General features: G+C 42.7%; 2 protein-coding genes across 6 annotated transcripts in view; one reads left to right on the plus strand and one right to left on the minus strand.

Moving 5' to 3' along the window:
• Positions 1-130: 130 nt before the first annotated feature.
• On the plus strand, positions 131-8,457 carry ap4s1.L (adaptor related protein complex 4, sigma 1 subunit L homeolog). 2 transcript variants are annotated; one of them, NM_001096229.1, is made up of 6 exons: positions 131-220; positions 3,599-3,762; positions 3,940-4,026; positions 5,044-5,112; positions 7,028-7,039; positions 8,205-8,457. In NM_001096229.1, the coding sequence occupies exons 2-6, from the start codon at positions 3,625-3,627 to the stop codon at positions 8,331-8,333; spliced, it is 435 nt and encodes a 144-aa protein (NP_001089698.1). In that variant the 5' UTR covers positions 131-220; positions 3,599-3,624; the 3' UTR covers positions 8,334-8,457. The 2 variants fall into 2 exon arrangements, with proteins under 2 accessions (NP_001089698.1, XP_018084702.1); XM_018229213.2 differs by lacking the exon at positions 131-220 and adding an exon at positions 3,149-3,205.
• A 2,583-nt stretch (positions 8,458-11,040) lies between these two features.
• The window catches only part of hectd1.L (HECT domain containing E3 ubiquitin protein ligase 1 L homeolog), a 65,845-nt gene continuing 55,067 nt past the window's right edge, over positions 11,041-21,818 (minus strand). For all 4 annotated transcript variants that reach the window (XM_018231192.2, XM_018231189.2, XM_018231190.2 and 1 more), the window contains exons 30-42: positions 21,504-21,558; positions 20,924-21,106; positions 20,229-20,439; positions 19,045-19,130; positions 18,660-18,787; positions 18,371-18,572; positions 17,834-17,971; positions 16,973-17,580; positions 16,532-16,610; positions 15,774-15,867; positions 15,179-15,329; positions 14,931-15,075; positions 11,041-12,274 (exon numbers count right to left, since the gene is read on the minus strand). In XM_018231192.2, coding sequence (XP_018086681.1) covers positions 12,137-12,274; positions 14,931-15,075; positions 15,179-15,329; positions 15,774-15,867; positions 16,532-16,610; positions 16,973-17,580; positions 17,834-17,971; positions 18,371-18,572; positions 18,660-18,787; positions 19,045-19,130; positions 20,229-20,439; positions 20,924-21,106; positions 21,504-21,558 — 2,218 coding nt within the window. In that variant the 3' untranslated portion in view covers positions 11,041-12,136. The remainder of the gene's footprint in view (positions 12,275-14,930; positions 15,076-15,178; positions 15,330-15,773; positions 15,868-16,531; positions 16,611-16,972; positions 17,581-17,833; positions 17,972-18,370; positions 18,573-18,659; positions 18,788-19,044; positions 19,131-20,228; positions 20,440-20,923; positions 21,107-21,503; positions 21,559-21,818) is intronic.

Here is a 21,818-nt window from a genome sequence, read left to right on the forward strand (position 1 = left end):
GCTGACAGCGTCAAGGCGCATGCGCGGGCTTCCTGACGTCACAAAGGCAATATGTGTCACGTGACCCCCGCTCCGCCTAGAGCTGTAAAGGTGACGGAGTTCCGCCTGGAATGGCGACAGCCTGAAGCGACAGGAAATGATCAAGATCAGCTGGGTTCCGATTCACTGGCTGCTCGACTGATGGGATGTTCCCGGTGTGAGCCGTACTGACTATCAATAGGTAACCGGCCTTGGCTTTCATATTCATTGTCATTGTGGCCCTTGAAAACCCAACCGAGAGCATCTGAATGACTGAGAGTGATCGTATGTGCGGCTGATTATGGAGCTATCGACAAAGAACATTGAGTGTGATTGACGGCTGCGGCCAGAACACTATAGGGCACGAGATGGGGAGACAAGAGGGGTCGTTCACCTTTAAATCAACTTGTAGTATGACGTAGAGAGTGATATTCTGAGACCATTTGCAATTGGTTTTTATTATTTGTGGTTTTTGGGTTATTTAGCTTTTTATTCAGCAGATCTCCAGTTTGCAGTTTCAGCAGTCTGGTTGCTAGGGCCCAAATAACCCTAGCAACCATACACTGATTTGAATGAGAGACTGGAATATGAATAGGAGAGGTCTGAATAGAAAGTTGAGTAATAAAAAGTAGCAATAAACACATATTATATCTATATATATATATATATTAGGGATGCACCGAATCCACTATTTGGGATTCGGCCGAATCCCTGAATCCTTGGTGAAAGATTCAGCCAAATACCGAACCCAATCCGAATCATAATTTGCATATGCAAATTAGGGTGAGGAAAGGAAAAAGTGTGGGGGGGAAATCTTTTGTGACGAAAAGTCATGTGATTTCCCTGCCCGCCCCTAATTTACATATGCAAATTAGGATTTGGTTTGTCCAGGCAGAAGGATTCGGCCGAATCCTGCTGAAAAAGGCCAAATCCCGAACCGAATCCTGGATTTGGTGCGTCCCTAATATATATAGCAGTGATGAGCTTCTATCAACCTCTCATTCCAGACACTCCTCGTAACTCCTATAAGGGCCTTTGCTGATTCTGCCTTTCCATATCTGGGCCATCGTCCTCTCCCTGTTCATTTTCTGGGTAATTAAGATCAGCATAGGACACCCTGAGGGCCGACATCTTTTCTTGGATATCACAATGTGTCTCAGGAAGGTGCTGAGTGCTGGCAGGCCCGGACTGGCAATCTGTGGGTTCTGGCAGATGCCAGAGGGGCTGCTATAAGGTGCCATAGAAAGTCACTATTTAGCCTTTGTGTACCTGAAATGCCAGGGCCTATTTTAATTCTGAGTCCGGACCTGGTGCAGGGGATGCAGAATGAGTCTCACTGGCGTCTGAGCATGGACTTATGTTTGTCACATGGACTTCATATGAACTTTTTGATTTCACATGATGATGGTGTATATTCATCACTTTGTGTGTTTATCTGTGATGTTACAGTAAGGAAGAGATGGGGCTTGTACCTACACCACCTCCACTCACTATAAAAGCGGTTGAGGGCTGAAACGTTACCCCTTTTGTATGTTTTTGGGCTAAATAAATACATTTTTGCACGATTACAACCTATTCCGTGTCCTGCTGGTAATTCGTTTTGGTATTGTCCTCTCCCTTTGTCGCCCTCTGCCTTTTCCACGTGCTCATAGTGTGACTCGTGTCCGAATAAATACATTCCAATAGTATGACTTGAATACTTAAAGGAAAACTATACCCCCCAAACAATGTTGGTCTCTATAAAAAGATATTGCATAAAACAGCTCATATGTAAAATCCTGCTTCATGTAAATGAACCATTATCATAATAATATACTTTTCTAGTAGTATGTGCCATTGGGTAATCATAAATAGAAAATTGCCATTTTAAAAAATAAGAGCCACCCCCTGGGATCGTAGGATTCACTGTACTCACAAACATACCAACAAACCACATGTAAGGTCACATGAGCCAATTAACAGACAGAGTTCTGCCTTTTGCTTCCTCACTTCTTCCTGTTACAGTTAGAGTTGTAGTATTTCTGGTCAGGTGATCTCTGAGGCAGCACAGAGACCATCACGAAATGGTGGCTCAAGGCAAGAGATGTAAAAGGGCAATATTTACTTAAATATATATTCCAGTTTGGTAAGATTCTTTAATATGCCACTTAATATGATATGAACTTTCTGTTGCTTAAGTGTTCATTTTGGGGATATAGTTTTCCTTTAAGAGTGTAATCAGCCAATAGGAAGTAAATAGTGGTAAGAGAATGGGGTAGAAGGAATGCCCTTGGTTTCCTCACTGGTCCTGCAGAGTAATTCCTGTGTGCCCCATGTTCATAGCCCATTATGGCCACATAGTGTAACATTTCCCCACCAGTAGGCTTGTTGTATTAGTGTATGTACCAGGCACCACTGATTCACATTGCACACTGGGGGGGGGGTCCTTAAAGGAGAACTAAACCCCTAGTGATGTTAAGTCCCCACTGGCCCCCCTCCCTGCCTCCCCCTGCACAGTTTTAACCCAGAATTCTGTCCCTTCTTGAAACTAGGGATGCACGGAATCCACTATTTTGGATTCGGCCAAACCCTGAATCCTTCACAAAAGATTCGGCCGTATACTGAACCAAATCCGAACCCTAATTTGCATATGCAAATTAGGGTTGGGAAGGGGAAACATTTTTTACTTCCTTGTTTTGTGACCAAAAGTCACGCAATTTCCCTCCCCACCCTAATTTGCATATGCAAATTAGGATTTGGATTCGGTTCGGCCAGGCAGAAGGATTCGGCCGAATCCTGCAGAAAAAGGCCGAATCCCGAACCAAATCCTGGATTCAGTGCATCCTTACTTGAAACCCCCAGCGATGTTAAGTCCCCACTGGCCCCCCTCCCTCTGCACAGTCTTACCCCAGAATTCTGTCCCCTCTTGAAATAGTGACCGCACATGCAGAGTGAGTGCAGCGGAGCTCACGGGCGCCATCTTCTTCTCTTCAGTAATCTTCGTGTCTTCTTCCTCCCCTTCTGCAATTTCCGTCTCTTTTGGAGCATGCGCAGATGTCGCGAACCAGAAGAATGTTCCAACTGCGCATGCGCCTCTAGGCAACTGACTTCACGAAGATTATCGAAGAGAAAAAGATGGCGCCTGTGAGCGCAGCGGAGCTCACTCTGCATGTGCGGTCACTATTTCAAGAGGGGACAGAATTCTGGGGTAAGACTGTGCAGAGGGAGGGGGGCCAGTGGGGACTTAACGTGGCAGGGTGTTTAGTTCTCCTTTAAGGTCAGGTTGGCCCCTGGTGCCCCAGTCCAACAACAATCTAATTTCTACATTCTCTTATTTAGAAATATGATCAATAAGTTGCAGGTTGCACAAGCCAATCAGAAATAGTTTATACATTCCATAACCCTTCTGTCTGTATCATACCAGATCCCTGTAGTTTGAGGCCGAAAATAATAAGGAAAGCTCTTGAATGGCTGCTACGTGAGCTCCAGTTTCTGGTGTTTTTCACACAGTTCAAGATGGAGCGACATCCTCAAGCTCCACTTGAAGCCTTTTACCAGTGGATCAGAAGTCTAACAATATTGTTTTCTATATCCTTCCCAGCTGTGGATAGCAGCTCCGCTGTAGAGATGATCAAGTTCTTCCTGATCGTGAACAAGCAGGGACAGACCAGGTTATCAAGGTATTATGAACGTACGGAGGTCCAGAGAAGAACTCTGCTGGAATCAGACATCATCAGACTGTGCCTGTCACGTTCCAAGGATCAGGTGAATCATCAGTTACTGTAGTATATATATTATAATACAATATATAGAGACCCCAAGCCTTTGAGCTATAGTCAGTAATCATCCCAGTTGCAACTTCTCTTGCACTTTTAATCTGTGGATTTTCTTAGTAGAGAAACAAGACTTCCTACTCTAATGCTTCTCTGTTCTTCCCGTCAGTGCTCCTTCATTGAGTACAAAGACTTTAAGCTGGTTTACAGGCAGTATGCGTCTCTCTTCATTGTCGTTGGGATCGATGAAACTGAGGTGAGGTGGAAAGGCTTCCCATGTTTCTCCCCATTCCAAGTGTTTGACTGGGTCATGTTGAGACTTGATGGGTCTGGGCAACGCAGGAAGACTCCAAGTAGAGGGTATTGACAGACAAGGTGTTTTATTCATGGTTTCAAAATTCCTACAAAATCCTTTGCGGTTGTGGGTAGTAACAGTTGCTACATGTAAAATGAATAATCATGTAAAAAATGTGTACGTTTTGTTTGTTCTACCTGCAGCAATTCTTACTTCCCCAATGGAAAGGAAATTACAGTCACTTTGTCATCTTTTGTCTGTCATTCCTCTAACTGAAAGCCATTGGGGCAGGATGTGGCCATCCAAGGTATTTTATGCCCCCCTACCAACCATAAACCTCTTTGTATTACATCCTAATTTTAATGAAGATTGTCTCTTAAAGGAGAAACAAACCCCTTATTTAAAAAAACTCTACCCCCTCCCTCCACCCCCCCCCAGCCTAGCTGCTCCCCGGGCAAATACCCTTAACCTTTTACTTACCCCTCGGTGCAGATTCAGGGATCACAGTTCACGGCAGCCATCTTCCGGGTCTTCATGTCTTCTTCCGGCACTTCGGCAATATCCGTCAATTTCATGCATGTGCAGTTGTCTTAAACGGAGAAATTGCTGCAGCTGCGCATGCGCTGATTCACCGGTCTCATTCTCAGATTACCGAAGACCCGGAAGATGGCTGCCGTGAACTGCGATCCCTGAATCTGCACCAACGGGAAAGTAAAAAGTTAGGGGCATTTTGACCGGGGTAGGGGTAGAGGTTTTTTTTAATAAGGGGTTTGTTTCTCCTTTAAGCATGTGAGTGATCAGCTACAATTAAGTAATGACATGTATCATAGTTTTGAATGTTATTATTAGGGCGGCTGTACTGCTCCACTTTATCTTTTGCCTAATCCTCTAGATAGTCGGCTTATAATAATATTTTATAATAATAAAAATCATGATCATATTCACATTCTTATCTATTTGTGATTTCCATTTTCATAGAACGAAATGGCAGTTTTTGAACTGATTCATAATTTCGTGGAGGTTTTGGACAAGTACTTTAGCAGAGTGGTGAGTGTCATACTATTATATCATTTTCTGTTCAAGTCCAGCAAGGTCCCTTCATGTCGTTTCTCCCACTAGGAGGCAGGATATTTTAGGCCTGTAGCACGCCAGGCATTTTAATGGGGACCTGTCACCCAGACACACATCTGTATAATAAAAGTCCTTTTCAAATTAAGATGTGACTGCTCTCCCCACACCCCGTTCTCTTCACCATTTAATTGTATAACCAGGACATAGGGATGGACATCAGGTCCCCCATTCTGGTGAAGAAACAAGATTCTGAGATGATACAAGTCTTGTCTTAATAACAGTGTCTACAAAATGGCTCCTGTCTGCTTGGCATAATTATGAATTCCCAGACTGAAGGAAATGATACAAATAATTTATATAGTGTAATTAAAGTTCATTTTGCTTGACTAACGTGATCAAATAGGATTTTCAATAATTTTTTTGGGCGACGGGTCCTCTTTAACGGTCTCTTCATGTCGTAGCAAACGAAACACAGAGGATAGCTTACCGTTGCTAGACATAAACCACAGTACGTGTCTCGACGCCCCCCCATAAGCCAAAACACGTGTTTTGTTGTTGAAGGTCACACACCCTAAGGCATTTGTCCCCAAACTGTGAGGCATAGGATAGTTTATATAAACCAGCTGCTGTGTAGCCACGGGGGCAGCGATTCAAGCACAGGATACACAGTAGATAACAGATAAGTCCTGAAGAATCCCATTGTATACTACAGAGCTTATCTGTTATCTGCTGTGTATCCTGTGCCTTTTATCAGTTTCATTATCTCTTTCCAGTTTTCAAATGGGGGTCACTGACTCCATCTAAAAACAAACGCTCTGTAAGGCTACACATTTAGGGGGTTATTTATCGAAGTCCAAATTTATCTCAATATTTTCTGCTACAAACTCCGATTAAATCCGCTCGGGTTTTTTATGCTTATTTATTAAATTTTCCCGAAAAATTGCTTTCAGATTTTCATGATTTTTCGGATTTTCCATCAGATTTTCATGATTTTTATGGGATTGCACGAAACCCAGCGCACATCAAAAAATCATTGGGACTTCTCCGATTGACTTATATGCAATCTTGACAGGTCTGAGATGCTGGATTTTTTGATTCAGACTTTTTTATCCTCGGGGTTTAATAAATTCCGAAAAATTTGTGATTTTCTTTAAAAGTCAGATTTTATAAAAAAAAAAAAAAGGGGGGGTATGTTATTGCTACTTTTTATTACTCTTTTTGCTGTTCATGCCCTCTGCTATATATACTCGAGTATAAGCCGAGTTTTTCAGCCCCCAAAATATGCTGAAAAACTCTACCTCGGCTTATACTCGGGTCAATCGCAAAAACGGTCGCCGGCACCTAAGAATAGTCGCCGGCGCCTAAGAATAGTCGCCGGTGTCCAAGAATATTCACCGGCGTCCAAGAATGGTCGCCAGCATCTAAAAACGAGACGCCGGCACCTCCAATGGGAGCAGAAACCCTCAATTTTTTGATTGAAACTTACCAGAAGCTGCTGCATTTCTCACCCTCGGCTTATACTCGAGTCAATAAGCTTTCCCAGTTTTTGGAGGTAAAATTAGGTACCTCGGCTTATACTAGGGACGGCTTATACTTGAGTATATACGGTAATTTGCACCTTAGCAACCAGATTGCTGACATTTCAAACTGGAGAGCTGCTGCAGAAACCACAAATAATAAAAAATGAAAACCAAGTGCAAATTGTCTCAGAATGTCACTCTCTACATTATGCTAAAAGTAACAACCCCTTTGATCAAATAATTGTAAACTACAGCAGTGTATCACTTAAGCGGTAGAGATATAAGAACAAAAAAGAGTTTAAGAAAAAAAAAAAAAACAGAAGCAAATTTGATGTTTCTAATTGTGTCTTTTGCTTTTTCTTTTCTTGCAGAGTGAACTTGATGTATCCTTTTCTGAATATGGACTTTTTCCTGCAGGGGACTGTAGTGAGTTGTAGTACAGGTATAGAACTGGTTATCAGGAATGCTCTGGGACCTGGGGTTATCCAGATAAGAGATCTTTCCGTCATTTGGATCTTCATACCTTAACCACACTGCAATACCATTTAAACGTTAAATAAACCCAATAGGCTGGTTTTTCCTTCTAATAAGGATTAATTATATCTTAGTTTGGGTCAAATACAAGATATGGGTAGAAAAAACGAGGTCACCCATTCCAATTAAAAGAAAGGAGGTTCCGGCTAAATATTCAGAAGGGTTTTTTTTACAGAGTGAGCTGTGAAGATGCAGAATTCTCTCCCTGAATCAGTTGTACAGGCTGATACATTAGATAGCTTTAAAGGAGAATTCAACCCATAGTTTAAAAAAAGCCTACCCTGGGTAGACACCCCCCCCCCCCGGGGTAAATGCCCCTAATTTTTTTATTTACCCCTCCAATTCTGGCCTCAGAGTTCACGGCAGCCATCTTCTTCTTCTCCGTAATGCGCATTTGGAGTAAAGTTCCGGTCCTGAACAACTGCGCATGTGCTGAAAGTCTTGAAAATTTTCAAAAAAAATGGAACATTTTCGTGACTTTCAGCGCATGCGCAGTGGTTCGGGACCAGAAATTTACTCCAACTACGCATGTGCCGAAACTTCCGAAAAAGACAGAAAAAAGAAGATGGCACCCGTGAACTCCCGTGGCCGACGGGTAGGTAAAAAAATTAGGGGCATTTGCCTTGGGGGGGAGGAGTGAGAGGGGCCTACCCAGGGTAGGGGGGGGGGGATTTTTTTTATTACTGGTTGAATTCTTCTTTAAGAAGGGGTTGGATAGTGTTTAGCAAGTGAGGGAATACAGGGTTATGGGAGATAGCTCATAGTACAAGTTAATCCAGGGACTAGTCCGATTCAGAATTTGCAGTTTATGATGCAGTGATAGTGATCCTGCCACTCTCCTACAGAGCAACAAGAGTTCAGACTGACAGTAACTGCTATATGACAGTTTTTGCACCATTTTATCAGTATGTGAGGGACAAGGCAAAGCCGGAAGCTTGCCTGCCATAGTAATCTGGTATATACCCGTTTCCTCTGCCTGTCAGTGATCAACTCCTTGACTGGGGGGCCTTACAGATCATGTTTAACCTGGACAAGGTGCATATCATTCTGGATGAGATGCTGTTAAATGGCAGCGCCGTAGAGACAAATAAAACTCGGATACTGGCTCCCTTGCTTGTGCTGGACAAAGTTGCAGAGAGCTGACAATCTACAGGACACAGATAGGACTGCCTGAAAGAGAAACCATGCTCCTGACACGTCCCACAATGCATCTCAGCTTTAACAGTTTTGTAAATACATGTTTTCAAAATAAAATATTTTTCTAAGAGTATGTGCCACTGGAATATCCCAAAATGAAACTACGCTGTCATATGTGCCCAATCTGTGCTCACATACAAAGCAAGGGCGCACATACATACATACATACACACACACACACACACACATACACGGTTACATCAGCCAATACATGAACAGAGCTGTGTCTGTCCCTCCCACCTTTCTTGCTATTTCTGTTAGAACTATTAAAATAAAATGCAGAACAAAAGCAGAAAAAGCAAATTATATAAAAGTTTGGTGTATGCACCTATAATTTCCCATCATTACAAAACTAGTAAGTTGTACAAATAAAACGGTTTTAGAATTGATAGGCCCCGAGAGAGCTTTATTTCAGTCTTATTATTATTATTTCAGTCCCGAGTTATTAAATTCCAGGCAAGGAAAGGAGGTGGTACTTTTGTAGAAGTTTGGAATAATGGATCCAAATCTACAGGCCTTCTATTCACCTTTTGTTCATTGTGCTGACTTAGTTTAACTACGCAGTACTGAAATAAATATTATTGCAGCGATTTAGAGATTATGGGGTAAATTTAGTAAGCGGCGAAAATTCACCAGCGACGGCTTCGCACCCATCGCCAGACGAAAATTTACCAAGACAACGCTAATTTACTAAAATGCAAAGTTGCATCCAGGGCGCCGAACACTGGCAAATATTCTCTAGCGTTGCTTTGGCAATCAAATCGAAGATGCGCTAGCGTTCAATTCTGCCTGCTCTGGCTAATTTGCATACGACGGGAAATTATAACGTTTAATGGACGTATACGTTGCAGCAAATACATTACACAAGTCCAGGGAACCTTAATAAAGACAATCGAGTTGTTACATTGCCCTACACATGAGCCCACTGTATAGTTTATGTTCCATATGTTAGAAAATGTATGGGGGAACCTCATCAAGGCAGAGCAGCAGTTTGTAGGGTGGTTCACTTTAAGTTCCCGTTAACTTTAAAGGGATACTTTAATGGGAAATTTTTTTTTTTCAAAATGAATCAGTTAATAGTGCTGCTCCAGCAGAATTCTGCACTGAAATCCATTTCTCAAAAGAGCAAACAGATTTTTTTTTATATTCAATTTTGAAATCTGACATGGGGCTAGACATATTGTCAATTTCCCAGCTGCCCCAAGTCATGTGAATTGTGCTCTGATAAACTTCAATCACTCTTTACTGCTGTACTGCAAGTTGGAGTGATATCACCCCCTCCCTTTCCCCCCCCCAGCGGCCAAACAAAAGAACAATGGGAAGGTAACCAGATAGCAGCTCCCTAACACAAGATAACAGCTGCCTGATAGATCTAAGAACAGCACTCAATAGTAAAAACCCATGTCCCACTGAGACACATTCAGTTACATTGAGAAGGAAAAACAGCAGCCTGCCAGAAAGCATTTCTCTCCTAATGTGCAGGCACAAGTCACATGACTGGGGGCAGCTGGGAAATTGACAAAATGTCTAGCCCCATGTCAGATTTCAAAATTGAATATAAAAAAATCTGTTTGCTCTTTTGAGAAATGGATTTCAGTGTTTTGAAAAAAAAAACATGTTTTCCGATGACAGGATCCCTTTAAGTATGTTATAGAATGGCTAGTTCTAAGGAACCTTTCTATGGGTTTATATTATGTTTTATATTTATTTGCCTTTTTTCTTCTGACTCTTTCCAGCTTTCAAACGGGGGTCCCTGACCCCATCTAACAACAAATGCTCTGTAAGGCTACACATTTGTCATTGCTATTTTTTATTACTAATCTTTCTATCCACCCCTCTCCTATTCATATTCAAATCAGTGCATGGTTGCTGGGGTCATTTAGACCCTAGCAACCAGATTGCTGAAATTTCAAACCGGAGAGCTCTTGAATAAAAACACTAAATAACTCAAAACCCATAAAAAATGAAAACCAGTTGCAAATTGTCTAGGAATATCACTCTCTACATCATACTAAAAGTTAATTTAAAGGGTAACAACTCCTATAATATCCCATTAAAAAAAGGAAATGGTTCATCTTTTCATATATGATATTGTTTACGGAGCTAGAGATGTGGGTTCTGCTTGTTTTCCAGCTACGGGCACGGGAAGGGGGGGGGGTGCCTAAACTCTAACCTCAAAGCTTTATAAGACAAAACCCATGTGGAGAGAGAAAACAGAAAAGCAATTTCTCTTGCCTAATTGGGGGACACAGGCACCTTGGGCCTGTGTCCCCCAATATAGGACAAGAGAAAAAGATTTAACGGTGAGTACAAAAATCTCTCTTTTGCACCAGTGCAGTAACTCATATCAACCTCACAAACATTGGCCCATCACTTTCTAACTTGCGGATCACACCCAACAATTTCTAACTTGCACTTACAACTCTTCTCTCCGTCACATACATGAGAATGGAGTTGGGGGTGTCTGGGAAGGAAATCACGCCTATTAATATGAATAACATACAATAGCAGAGGGTAAGGAACCTGAACAGTTTCTGGAGAGATTGCTGCGAGATACATGGAGAGCCAAACACTTCTCATCAATACTTATAGTGGAGAGAGCACATTGTGTACCCAGTAAAATGTTTTATCTGACACAGCAAAGGCCTGGACATAAGTGTTTAATGAATCAGCATTAAGGGACACAATTTGGCACCAGCAGACAACTTTTTTTTTTTCCAGGAGTAAATATTTCCAAACTTTTTTTTTTTTTTTCAATTTCTTTATTATTGTTTTTTTTTTCTTTTCTTTTTTTACTTCAAACTGCAACAAGTTAAATAAATGTTTATAATATACAAAGAAAATACAACCAGAGAGCAAAACATATTTTTTTTTTTCTTACGACCCCTTAAGTGCATGGAACAGCTTCCTACACTGTAGGTTACCCTTGACATGGAAGGGGTAAATCACCTTGCACTGGTATATATTTCTGTTTGTTTGGGGGCGGATATCATAATAGCTTTATTTGCACTTTGCACAAACACTTCATTTCGAAATGCATAGAAGGGACATATCCAAAAGAAGGAGGGGGAGGAGGGGAATCATTACATCCTCTTAGGCAAGAGGAGGAAACTAAAATAATCAAAAGGTGCTCGAGTACATTATGGTACTTGGGGAGGGGTGAAATAAAAATGCAGAAAAAGAACGGGGAGAGGAAATAGTGCAGGCACCATTATAAAAGGAAAACAAAATGAACACAGAAGGGGATTAAATCCGATGTCCATTAACGCTCTACGTTCCAAGAAAAAAGCTTTCCGGAGAGTTAGTTTAAAGCTAGCGAAATGAGGAGCCGGATGCAAGAGATGGGGAATGCTGACGTAGTGTGTTATGTTATTACAACAGACGCTACACTTTTAACAAATGGCGCAAGTGTGGCCCCTAACAGGTGCAGAACAGAGGCATCTCTCTGCCATCTAATTCCTTTCATGGCCATAGGGGGCCTAGAGGCAAAGGGACGGGGGGGGGGGGTCAGTCATGCCTTAAGAGACCATTTCATCATTAGCAGCTAACAAAAAGGAAAAGGCATTACACCTGCTCCCTCCTTCAGATCCTCACAAAGAGGGTGTAAGGGTCACACAGCAAGAGGAAGAAAGGCCAGGTCTTTTCTCAGCACAAGAACACAAGTGAGATAGGGAGTGCCGCTAGTTTAAAAAAACAAACAAGGAAAAAAAAAAAAAAAAACACTTTGTCCCACAAGCTATTGGCAGCTCTCAGTTCAGGTGGAATCCTTTCTCCATGGTAGCAGCAAGCAGGCGGTCTCTCATTATTTCCTCGGAGGAATACTCGGGCAGCTTCAGGTAATGCACGCATGTATTTACAGAGGGGTAGCTGGCATCCGTGGCATCAACCTGGCAAACAACAGAAATAGGATTTGCAGGGACGTGATATCATTTGGTTAAAGCATTGTCTTTCTCTGACTTATAGGACATGTAAACCACTCCGCAAAAATTTAATCCATGAACAGCCTCTTTGAAATCTCTATATACCTGCCACTCTGGTTGTTAAAAGGTTAACAGTACCCAGTGGCTATCTCCCCAGCTACATTTAAGGCTATCCAGTCTCAATTCCATAACTTTATCTGGGCTCACCGAGGCCACAGGGTTGCTAAATCTGTCTTGCTGACACCACCTAGGCAGGGAGGTTTGGGCATCCCGGACCTACAAAAATATTATGAAGCTGCACACCTACGACAGCTGCTGGCCTGGTCTAGCTGGTCCTCACACACCTGTTGGGGTCATATTGAAAATGTCTTGATAAATGATTTCCATTTAAATGCTTGTATTTGGGACCACTCAGACTTTGCTCAGATTCCCACCTCTGCACTTTCAGCAACCCGACTCACCTGCTCAATATGGCGTAAAACTAGGCTCAAACACAACCTTAGTCCTTCCAAGTCGACCCTGACCACGTTTCTACGAAACCCTGCATTTCCCCCAGGGATGGAATCTTCCTTTTACACAAAATGGTCCAATTCTCACTTTTTTATGATCCGGGACCTGCTCAATCCCCTCACGCATGAGATCCTGCCTCTCCAAACGATCCAGGAAAAGTTTCCACAGACACCCATCAGACTTTTTGAATACTTCCAAATTCGACATTTTTGGGACCCTACATCATTTATGCCAAAGCCAACCGCCTTACGGCTTTTGAACTACTTGCAACGGTCGGCTTACCACAGAAAGGCCTTATCACCAGAATCTATCAACTACTTGCCATTCCCTCCGGTCCTACACAATTGAGACACAAATACATGGACAAGTGGGATCAGGCGTTACCCCATCCCTTGACAGCTGCAGATTGGTCCCTTATTTGGGACAATGCTAGGCGAATGGTCTCCTGTGTCCGTCAAAAGGAGAGCATCTTTAAAATTCTGACCTTCTGGTACTACACCCCGGACCGCTTGCACAAATTGTTTCCAAATCACCCTCCCACTTGTTGGAGGAACTGTGGGGCCCAAGGCACGCTCCCCCACATTTTTTGGGACTGTCCCTCTATACAGCAGCTCTGGAAAGAGGTAGCGGATCTCATTAGCCGGATAATAGCCCGTCCTGTCCCATTGGATCCGATTGTTCTCTTGCTTGGTAAACCCATCCCCAAATTACGTAGAAGTGGTCAGGCTCTAGTGAATCAGATCTTGACGGCTACTCACCTAGCAATTGCCTCCAGATGGAAGGATCCAACACCGCCAACTAAGCCCGAAATCATTCGGAGAGTTAACAGCAACAGAATATTTGAGTCAAACATTGCCTATATGCACAACAGGATGGATTACTACCTCAAGGTCTGGTCGTTGTGGGAACTTAGGGGTTTAGCCTCTTAGCTATCATTGAGACCCTTGTGCAGTCCATCCCATAGTACGCCATGTCGCCCATGTCCCTTTGGTCATATGATTGGCTCTAGCTCCTCGCCTGAATACCACCTCCTCATTGCTCATTTTGTTCCCCTATATATATGTAGCTTACCATAACCCAAGATTATGCCTGCCTTCCACACAACCGATGCAAATGCCTGTTGCACTACGATGTCTTTTGCTCCTATTGGAGCCCCCTTTTTATTTTTATTTATGTTGTTTTGCACTAACCTGTGACACTTGCATTATATTGATGTTTGTATGTACCACTAAGTGCTTTATTTACTGAAAAATTGCAAATAAAACATAAGTTACAAAAAAAAAGGTCAACAGTAAGGCTGCAGCATCCCCCTTAATCACTTAGAAACCCTTCTCCTCCTCTAACTCCCTCCCTCAGGAATTTGCTTTCGTTGTTGGCTCATGAGCATGCTCAGTTCTTCTCAGCTCAGATTACTAAACACACCCTCCAGTCTAACAGCCAATTAAGAGAAAGCATTGCTGGTTCCCATAGAAACTCTAGTTGTCTGATCCTAGTTTTTCTCCTAACCATCTCTCCTGAGTTCAGCTTAACCATTACCGTGCTCAACCCCAGCAGAAGATTTTATCAGAGTATGTTGTGCCTGTGTAACCCTGCATTCTGCATTGCATGAACTGTACAGCATACATATCTCAACATTACTGATTATGTGTCAGAGGGAAAATGGCCGCCGGGTGAAAGTTGCTATTTGGTTTAGGAAAATGTGACAGTGCTGGCAAATGGAGGGGTATATGCAGTACAAATGATGTGGCTTGGGTGGGAAAGATATGCCCAACTTATTTAGGCAAATGTAGGCTTTACGTGTCCTTTAATACTAAGAAGGTTTATGTAAGCTTGAATTTGACAGACCAGTCTTTCTTCATCCTCAGCTACTATATTACCCATGTGTATTCCCGTTTATCTCTGCCAAGGCGGGTATTCAAACTAATGGGAGTTTTCCCCTACATATCATATATAAGTAAAGAGGTACACAGTGCCGAGCATTCTGCCATGGATTCTAGCTGGGCGCACGCGCAGTTCAGGAATCTCAGGTATAGTTCTGTACTGCGCATGCAGGGAGCCAGGAACAAGATGGCAGCAGTGTACCCAGTTTTCATTAGCAAATACAGTCAATTACCTTGCGCACGACCGTAAGACGCGGATGCAGATTGGCCAGTCCTCCGGGAGGCAAGGTGGAGCAGCCAGTTGTAAACTGCAGGAAAGCTTTCCTCTCGTCTGATGACATGCCACATAGGACTCTCACAAATCGAAGGAATCCAGGACTGAAACAACAGTCACAACTATGAGTTTGTTCCCTGGCTTCCCCCAGCACCATCAAGTGCATTTCTTTCATATACATTGAATAGTTTAGTGGCTATGCCTTACCTCTCGCGGGTATACCCTAACTTTGGTTCTGTGTAATTGATGATGTCCTCAGCGGACCAAGAGGGAGACTGGTTTCCACACAGTATCATTTGGACTTCTTCAGGGCTGAAGGAGCCTAATTTCTCCATAGGGAACACTTTATTAAAGCCACCTAAGTAAAGAAAACAGGAAATGTGTAATGGCACTGCTTACAAATACGCCTGTCTTTGTGGCTCCAGAGATGGTTTGTGGAAGAGGTTTTAACAGTAGGACATCAGTGACTGGGAATATATATAAAGATATACAGCTAAAAAGGTTCCTTAAGCTGAATTACCTTTTGCAAATGCCTTATAAAGGAGAATAACAAGTGTAAAACTCGTACATTTAGGTTAATTGTCTTATTACAGTGTTTTCTAGAGCAGCTAACTCATCTTCCTGGCCCGATTAGATGAAAGTTAGCCTTCTCCTCTTCCAAGGACTGGCCCAAAGTGAAGATTCAGATTTTTGCCACCCACGTGATTTCCAGATCAACAGGTGGACAGCAAATGGTTCCGAGTTGCCTTCAGTTTGCTTGGATTTTCCAAGTACTACTTACTACTGTTGCTTTGATACTTACTTCTAAATGCTTCCATTTGCTTTTGCACACCAGTCTGCATGCAGAAATCAAACATAAGGTCAACATACTCCTCAACGTTGTCTATCGTCACCATCTGCAAAGAATATTGTACAAGTCGGTAAATCATAAAAAGAGATTTGTTCATAGGAGGACTAACCCCTGCACCATAAATAATATGTATGGAAAACTGTAGACACTTTCATGTTCAAGATGAAGATGTTAACATTAATTCCATATTTTCCTGCCAAACACAATACACCATTTTGCAGATAAAGAACACCTTCCCTGAGCTGCGAACAACCCCTTTAAGGGAGACTTAGCTGTTGGGTTGATCGACAGCTCAGCCTCCCTTAAAGGGGTTGTTCAGATTTAAATTAACTTTTAGTATCATGTAAAAATGGATATTCAGACAATCGTAAATTAGTTTTCATTTTTCGAGTTATTTAGCTTTTTAATCAGTAGCTCTCCAGTAATTAGGGTCCAAATTAGCCTAGCAACCATGCATTGATTTGAATAAGAGACTGGAAAATAATAGGAGAGGCCTGAATAGAAAGATGAGTAGTTAAAAGTAGCAATAACAGTACATTTGTAGTTTTACAAAGTATTGTCCTTTAGATGGGGCCAGTGACCATCTTTTGAAAGCAGGAAAGCGCAACTTTAAAAAAAAATTAATAAAGACCAGTTGAAAAGTTGCTAAGAATGAGCAAAATCACACAACTGTGTCCCTTTAACAGAGAGCAGAAAACATATCCACTCACCTCGTCCTCTCCATTTGGCTTCAGATCGACTGCAGAAAAACCATAAACCCGAGAAGATGGACAGAACTGGAAGTTGAGTCTACAAACAAATGGCACAGATTACAGATTTAGAATCCTCTAAACTGAATGTGATCAAACGCAGTAAATGGAGAACAATTTACAGCTCAAGGGAAGGCAATTTGCTGCTGCATGTAGCTGCCTAAAAAGTTGGTGTTTTTTTAATATAAGGCAAGCAATTATGTAAAAAACAACAGAAACAATAAAACCTGATGGTGACCAGTTAGCGGCTGGAACATTACATGTTGTCAGTCGATAACCTAATCCTGACCTAGTGGAGCTTACAATCGAATGCAGGAGCACAGCAACGCAGCAGTGATAACTGAACCACTTGCTTTAGTCATGGCTGTTCTTTATCTTCTGGAGGCAACAGACAAGGCTTACCCTAAATCTTCAATGCTGACGGGAGGCCCAGATCCAGAGGGGTTCTTTAGCATAAGTTCCTGAAGCTGAGTGTTCTTCTCATCCTCAGATAAGCAACGGTTCCCCAGAATCTGCCTCCTCTTAACTGCCAACTCCCTAATGTCCCTAAGGAAGCGAGCACGGTGTGGGTTTATTAGCTCGAAGTCCTCCCATGTTAAAATACCCTGAAACCAGGCTGGCGGCTTTGGTTTGGGTGGGTCCAAGATGAACTCAGATTTGCAGTCTTCCTCAAAGCTTCCTACTGAAAGGGCATCATGCCCATCCTCTGTAGAGGCCTCAGACTGGCTCTCAGTGCAGTGCTCACTCTCCTCTCCCCGAGAGGCATACAAAAGCTTGCTCATGTTGCTCTTGATATCTCCCATACACATAAGCTTGAAAAATGGCTTTGAAATGGGCAAGTCCACTAATCGATTGTCCTGGATGCACTTTGCAAGGAAAACACCAAGGAAATGGCAAAGTCTGGTCACTCGGTCTAGTTCCTCACTATCCTGTGGGTAGGGTGCAATGAAGAGGCCACAGGAACGCTGCACGTAGTAACCAGGGGGCTTCAAACCACCACCTAGATCCACCTGAGAAACAAAGCACATGTAAGTATTTATAAGGAGAATATTTACAGACACAGCCAAGGCATAACTGGATACTATAAGAGAATACAGAGATTGAGCTTTTCTCACTACCTCAAGCTCAGACAACTGGAAACAGTCGTCAGTATTCATTGTAAGCTATTTGCACCCAGCAGCTCTACATGTCAAACCCCAACTGCCTCGCAGCATTCTCCATAAATTCTATACGTGTGTAAAATTGGGTATTTGTTCCAATTACCTGCCGTGATTCATCATCTGGGAAGTCATCATCACATAACCAAATCCCCAATTCTGTTTTCTGGAGCTCTGCTGCCACCAGGGCATAAAACTCAAGGGTAGGGCCCAACCCTGTTCCTTCTTCTCCCAGAAACTCCACCTGCACGTAAAGGAAATTATTACAGGTAATGAAAGAAAGAGACAACCACGGTATTCAGATCTACTCTAAGACCTCCCTGCTGCCCCTATGCACATGACATTGATCATGTTGATTTTTTCACAGTAGAGCACACTGCACTACCAGGACCAAGAATGCTAAAACTGGTAGTAGTAGCAAAACTACAGTGGTAAGGACAAAGCAGAGGCCTGGGTTTCTGTGGTTACTTCCCTGGCTAAGAGTCAGTTTTGAGCATATTTTGAGTATTAAAAGGGGAACTGGTAAACCAAGAAAGAAGTCAGTGGGTGGCACTTGCATGAAATGTATAGCTTGGCGAGTCCATACACCTTAAAATAAATGAAGAATTGTTTTACAAGCCTCGTCTTTTTCATGTTTATTTACCTCAAGTACAGATTTTCGGTCTGCGTGGATTTGCATAACATTCTCTGCCCATTCCATCAAAGACTCCCCTCGTGGGACCTTCACACGCTCATGTTTCAATCGGCCCACTCTAAACTCCCCTGGGTCATCCCTGCGCACGGCACTTGCAGTTCTGCTCCTCTCCACTGTGGCTTCCCTCCTGTTCTGCAGCCACACGATAGCCCTATACAAAGTGCAAGGGACAGACGGTTACCATGCTTCAGGCAGAACACAGCATACAGAACACAAAGGACATCAAACAGGAGATTACCTTGAGGCACCAAACGCTGTGCATGTAAAGTAAAGCTGCCGGGTTTCAAAGGGTATTAAGAAGGGACATTTGCTGGTCAGCTGTTCACACCAGTCTGGCAAAGCTCCACTTGCTAAAGCTAATGGTTCCTGGTGGAGAAGAAAGTTACATGATTTTTGAGCTACAGAAGCAGGACCAATCAGGTGTCCCCAACCTTTTTTTTTCTTCCAAGGACCGGGGGGGGGGGGGTACAGGGCCAGCAACAAGTTTGGACATGCCGGTGTTTTTGCGCACTGGGCTCGGCGGTCCAGTGTGGGAGTGTCTGTGGCCCGCTTCTGGGCCGCAGCCCATCAGTTGAGGACCACTGGACCAAATGACCCCCCCATTCATACTTTTGTGTCCGTACCTCAGTTTGCTGAACAATCTTTGTAGTGATTTTTTTGCTAGTAAACTCCTCTGGAGGAACACTGAAAAGAAGCATATCATCTCCATCTAAAAACAAGAAAAGAATATGGTTCAAAAACCTGATAGAACAAGTTTGAGGTTGCATAGTGGACAATATGGATTTAAAGACACATTTACTAAACAAGTGTAAAGCAAGTTGTATCACGCTTAGAAAAATACATTTTTCCAGAATTGCAGCATAACAGAGTGCACTTGAAAAAAATTGTGGGGCATAGCATGTGCACAATTAACTTTGGATCAGATCGCTGCCGCATCGGTTTGTTGATGTGGTCCCGTGATCCGACCACCTGTTACCCTTCGTTATAATCCGGTCGTTGGGCCCTAGGGCCCATGATCGGATCAGCCCGATATCCAGGCATCCGATATCCGATAGGCAGGCATATCGGGGAGAGATCTGCTTGTTTGGCGACATCGCCAAATGAGAGGATCTCTCAGTGTATAGCCACCTTAACATACAAGTTGAGGCACAAGTTTTTCTCACAGATCCTGAGGGCAAATTGTGTTAGTGTGTGGTGTGAATAATGGTGTTGCTGTGGGACATCAGTTGCATATGTAGGCGCAACAAGCTGGAATTAACACATCCTCAAGGCAGGTATTACTGTCATGCATTAGTGTTCCCTGTATTTGCAATTTCTCAGAACTGGCTGCCTCGGGGCATTGGGGCTACATGCAAGTTGTAAAAATTGTGTAATGGTGCAAATACCTTTGTTAATAGTGTGCAAAATAGCTTCCAACTTTGTGCTCGGCAATTGCATTTGCAGTCCACCATTTGGCCTTTCTACATACACTACTGCAAACATTTGCCCTGACACCATCTGGCCTCCCACATTTGCAGTCCTTTCCCAGAAAGAAAATCTGTTGGACCCAGATAAGTTTCTGTCTCCATACAACTGTTACTCTAAAGGGTCATACAAAGAGCAGCCCATATGAAGTCAGGTGGGAGATGGATGTGGCCAGATGTTATTTTTTTACCTTTCAAGGAACCAATACTAAGGAGTGGGAAAATAACCTATGGAAGAATTTCTCTTCTGTTTTAAAGAACTGTGATACTGGAGGGAACATTGAATGTCATGTTTCCTATGTTTATGATACTTTCCAACTGAAAGGTAAAACAGATTTCCTCACCTTCCTGCGGGGTCCTGGCAGAATATGGGTCACTGGCTACAATAAAGAGAATCCGCAGGAGCTGCAAAACATCTTCTACCCCACAGGAGTTTTGGCTGCTGCCCGCTTTGGCTTGTGCCTGCTCTCGGGAATGATTAAGGATATCTGCGCTCTGGAGTGTGGCGAGAGCAGCTGGCATTGAGAGAGACTTACAGCCATTCTCACAGAAGTCCTGTTAGCAAGAAATAAAATAAAAAAAATTCTTTAAAAACGCATGCACGCAAATGGATTTTTCACTTTTAACCTTAGGTTAGGGTCAGATACTTCGCTTATATACATTTGTTCCTGATAAGCTTCTTGAACCTTCAGGCTGGAGCCAGATGGGAGACTTTCTAATCGCCTTTAAACACTGAGAGAAAGTGAATAGACCAGCTCAGCACCCTTCCTCCTAGACTACAGTAAGGCTAAGGGCACATGGGGTTGCATTAACATGGCAAAATCCACTCCGTGTACACAGACAGTGCAGCTGGACAGGAGTGAATTCCTGGGGTGCAGGCTAATAAGTAATAGTACAAATTTTATTTTATAAAAGTTAATAGTGCCTAATGTTATAATGTATTTTGTTTTTAAGGGTGTTCCTATTAATAAACTAAGTATATTGCCTATTAAAAGGCAATAGAACGTTAAAGCTAGATAATCACATCACCGTTACATACTTTGTAAGCAGCAATGAGCTGGGAACAGTTGCGGTTTTTCCTTATGCTTTTGTTGGTTCCTATCAGCTTCCACCGTCGCAAGAAACCTGGGTCTGCGTTTCGCTGCAGGTAAGTGATCAGGTCATTCTTTGGCAAGGTATCTGTGCCCAGGGACTGTTCCACATGCTCTACAGACCAACAGCCCTGCAGAAGAAAAGCAATATGTAACAATGCATGACACGATCGCTATAGAGATGTCATTAGAAGATAGCGATCCACTCCTGGCGTTTGAGACCTTATTTCATGATGCCAGAAATTAGGTTTACAAAAATCCAGGACTGGATTGTTATAACCATAATAAGGGGTTAGTTGACATATCTGCAGTTGTTTAAGAGCTGTGAGATTTCTGGAATAAGTGGCATAATCAGTACCCAAAAGCCACTGAACACCTTGTTTTAAGGGTAGCCTGGAGTTCTACCAATGTGATCAGCTAACTAGGAAACAATAGTCTTAAATCCTAGTCAAATCATGGATATTAAACCATTAGACTAAAACATGAAAGCAGATTTACAATCTTTTTCCTGTTGTGGAAGAAACTCACCAGTCTGCCACATTCTTTCTGCTTATCTGAATCCTTCATCTCTCTATACATAATCCTGTGGAGAAAGAGGTAAGCACAGTATGAGCATTTAAAGAAGTATGAGCAAACTATTCTAACAGTCGACATTTTATGCATGCTCCAGCAGCAGTGCAAAGTTAGTCTTGGACCACCAAAGCTTTGGCATTGCCACGTTCTCTCTTGACATGTGCTCTTGCAGGACTACATGTGGTATCCAAAGTCTTCCTAGGCTTAAAGGGATTGTTCATCTTGCAACACTTTTTTTTTTTAGTTCAGTTGGTTTCAGATTGTTCACCA

This window comes from Xenopus laevis, chromosome 8L, assembly GCF_017654675.1.
Source record: "Xenopus laevis strain J_2021 chromosome 8L, Xenopus_laevis_v10.1, whole genome shotgun sequence".
NCBI lineage: Eukaryota > Metazoa > Chordata > Amphibia > Anura > Pipidae > Xenopus > Xenopus laevis.

Bases quoted from the DNA above. Each gene is read 5' to 3' on its own strand.
- ap4s1.L (NM_001096229.1), top strand. From the start codon at position 3,625: ATGATCAAGTTCTTCCTGATCGTGAACAAGCAGGGACAGACCAGGTTA. The intron at 3,763-3,939 runs GTGAATCATCAG...TCTTCCCGTCAG, and splicing joins TGTCACGTTCCAAGGATCAG to TGCTCCTTCATTGAGTACAA. The intron at 4,027-5,043 runs GTGAGGTGGAAA...CCATTTTCATAG, and splicing joins TTGGGATCGATGAAACTGAG to AACGAAATGGCAGTTTTTGA.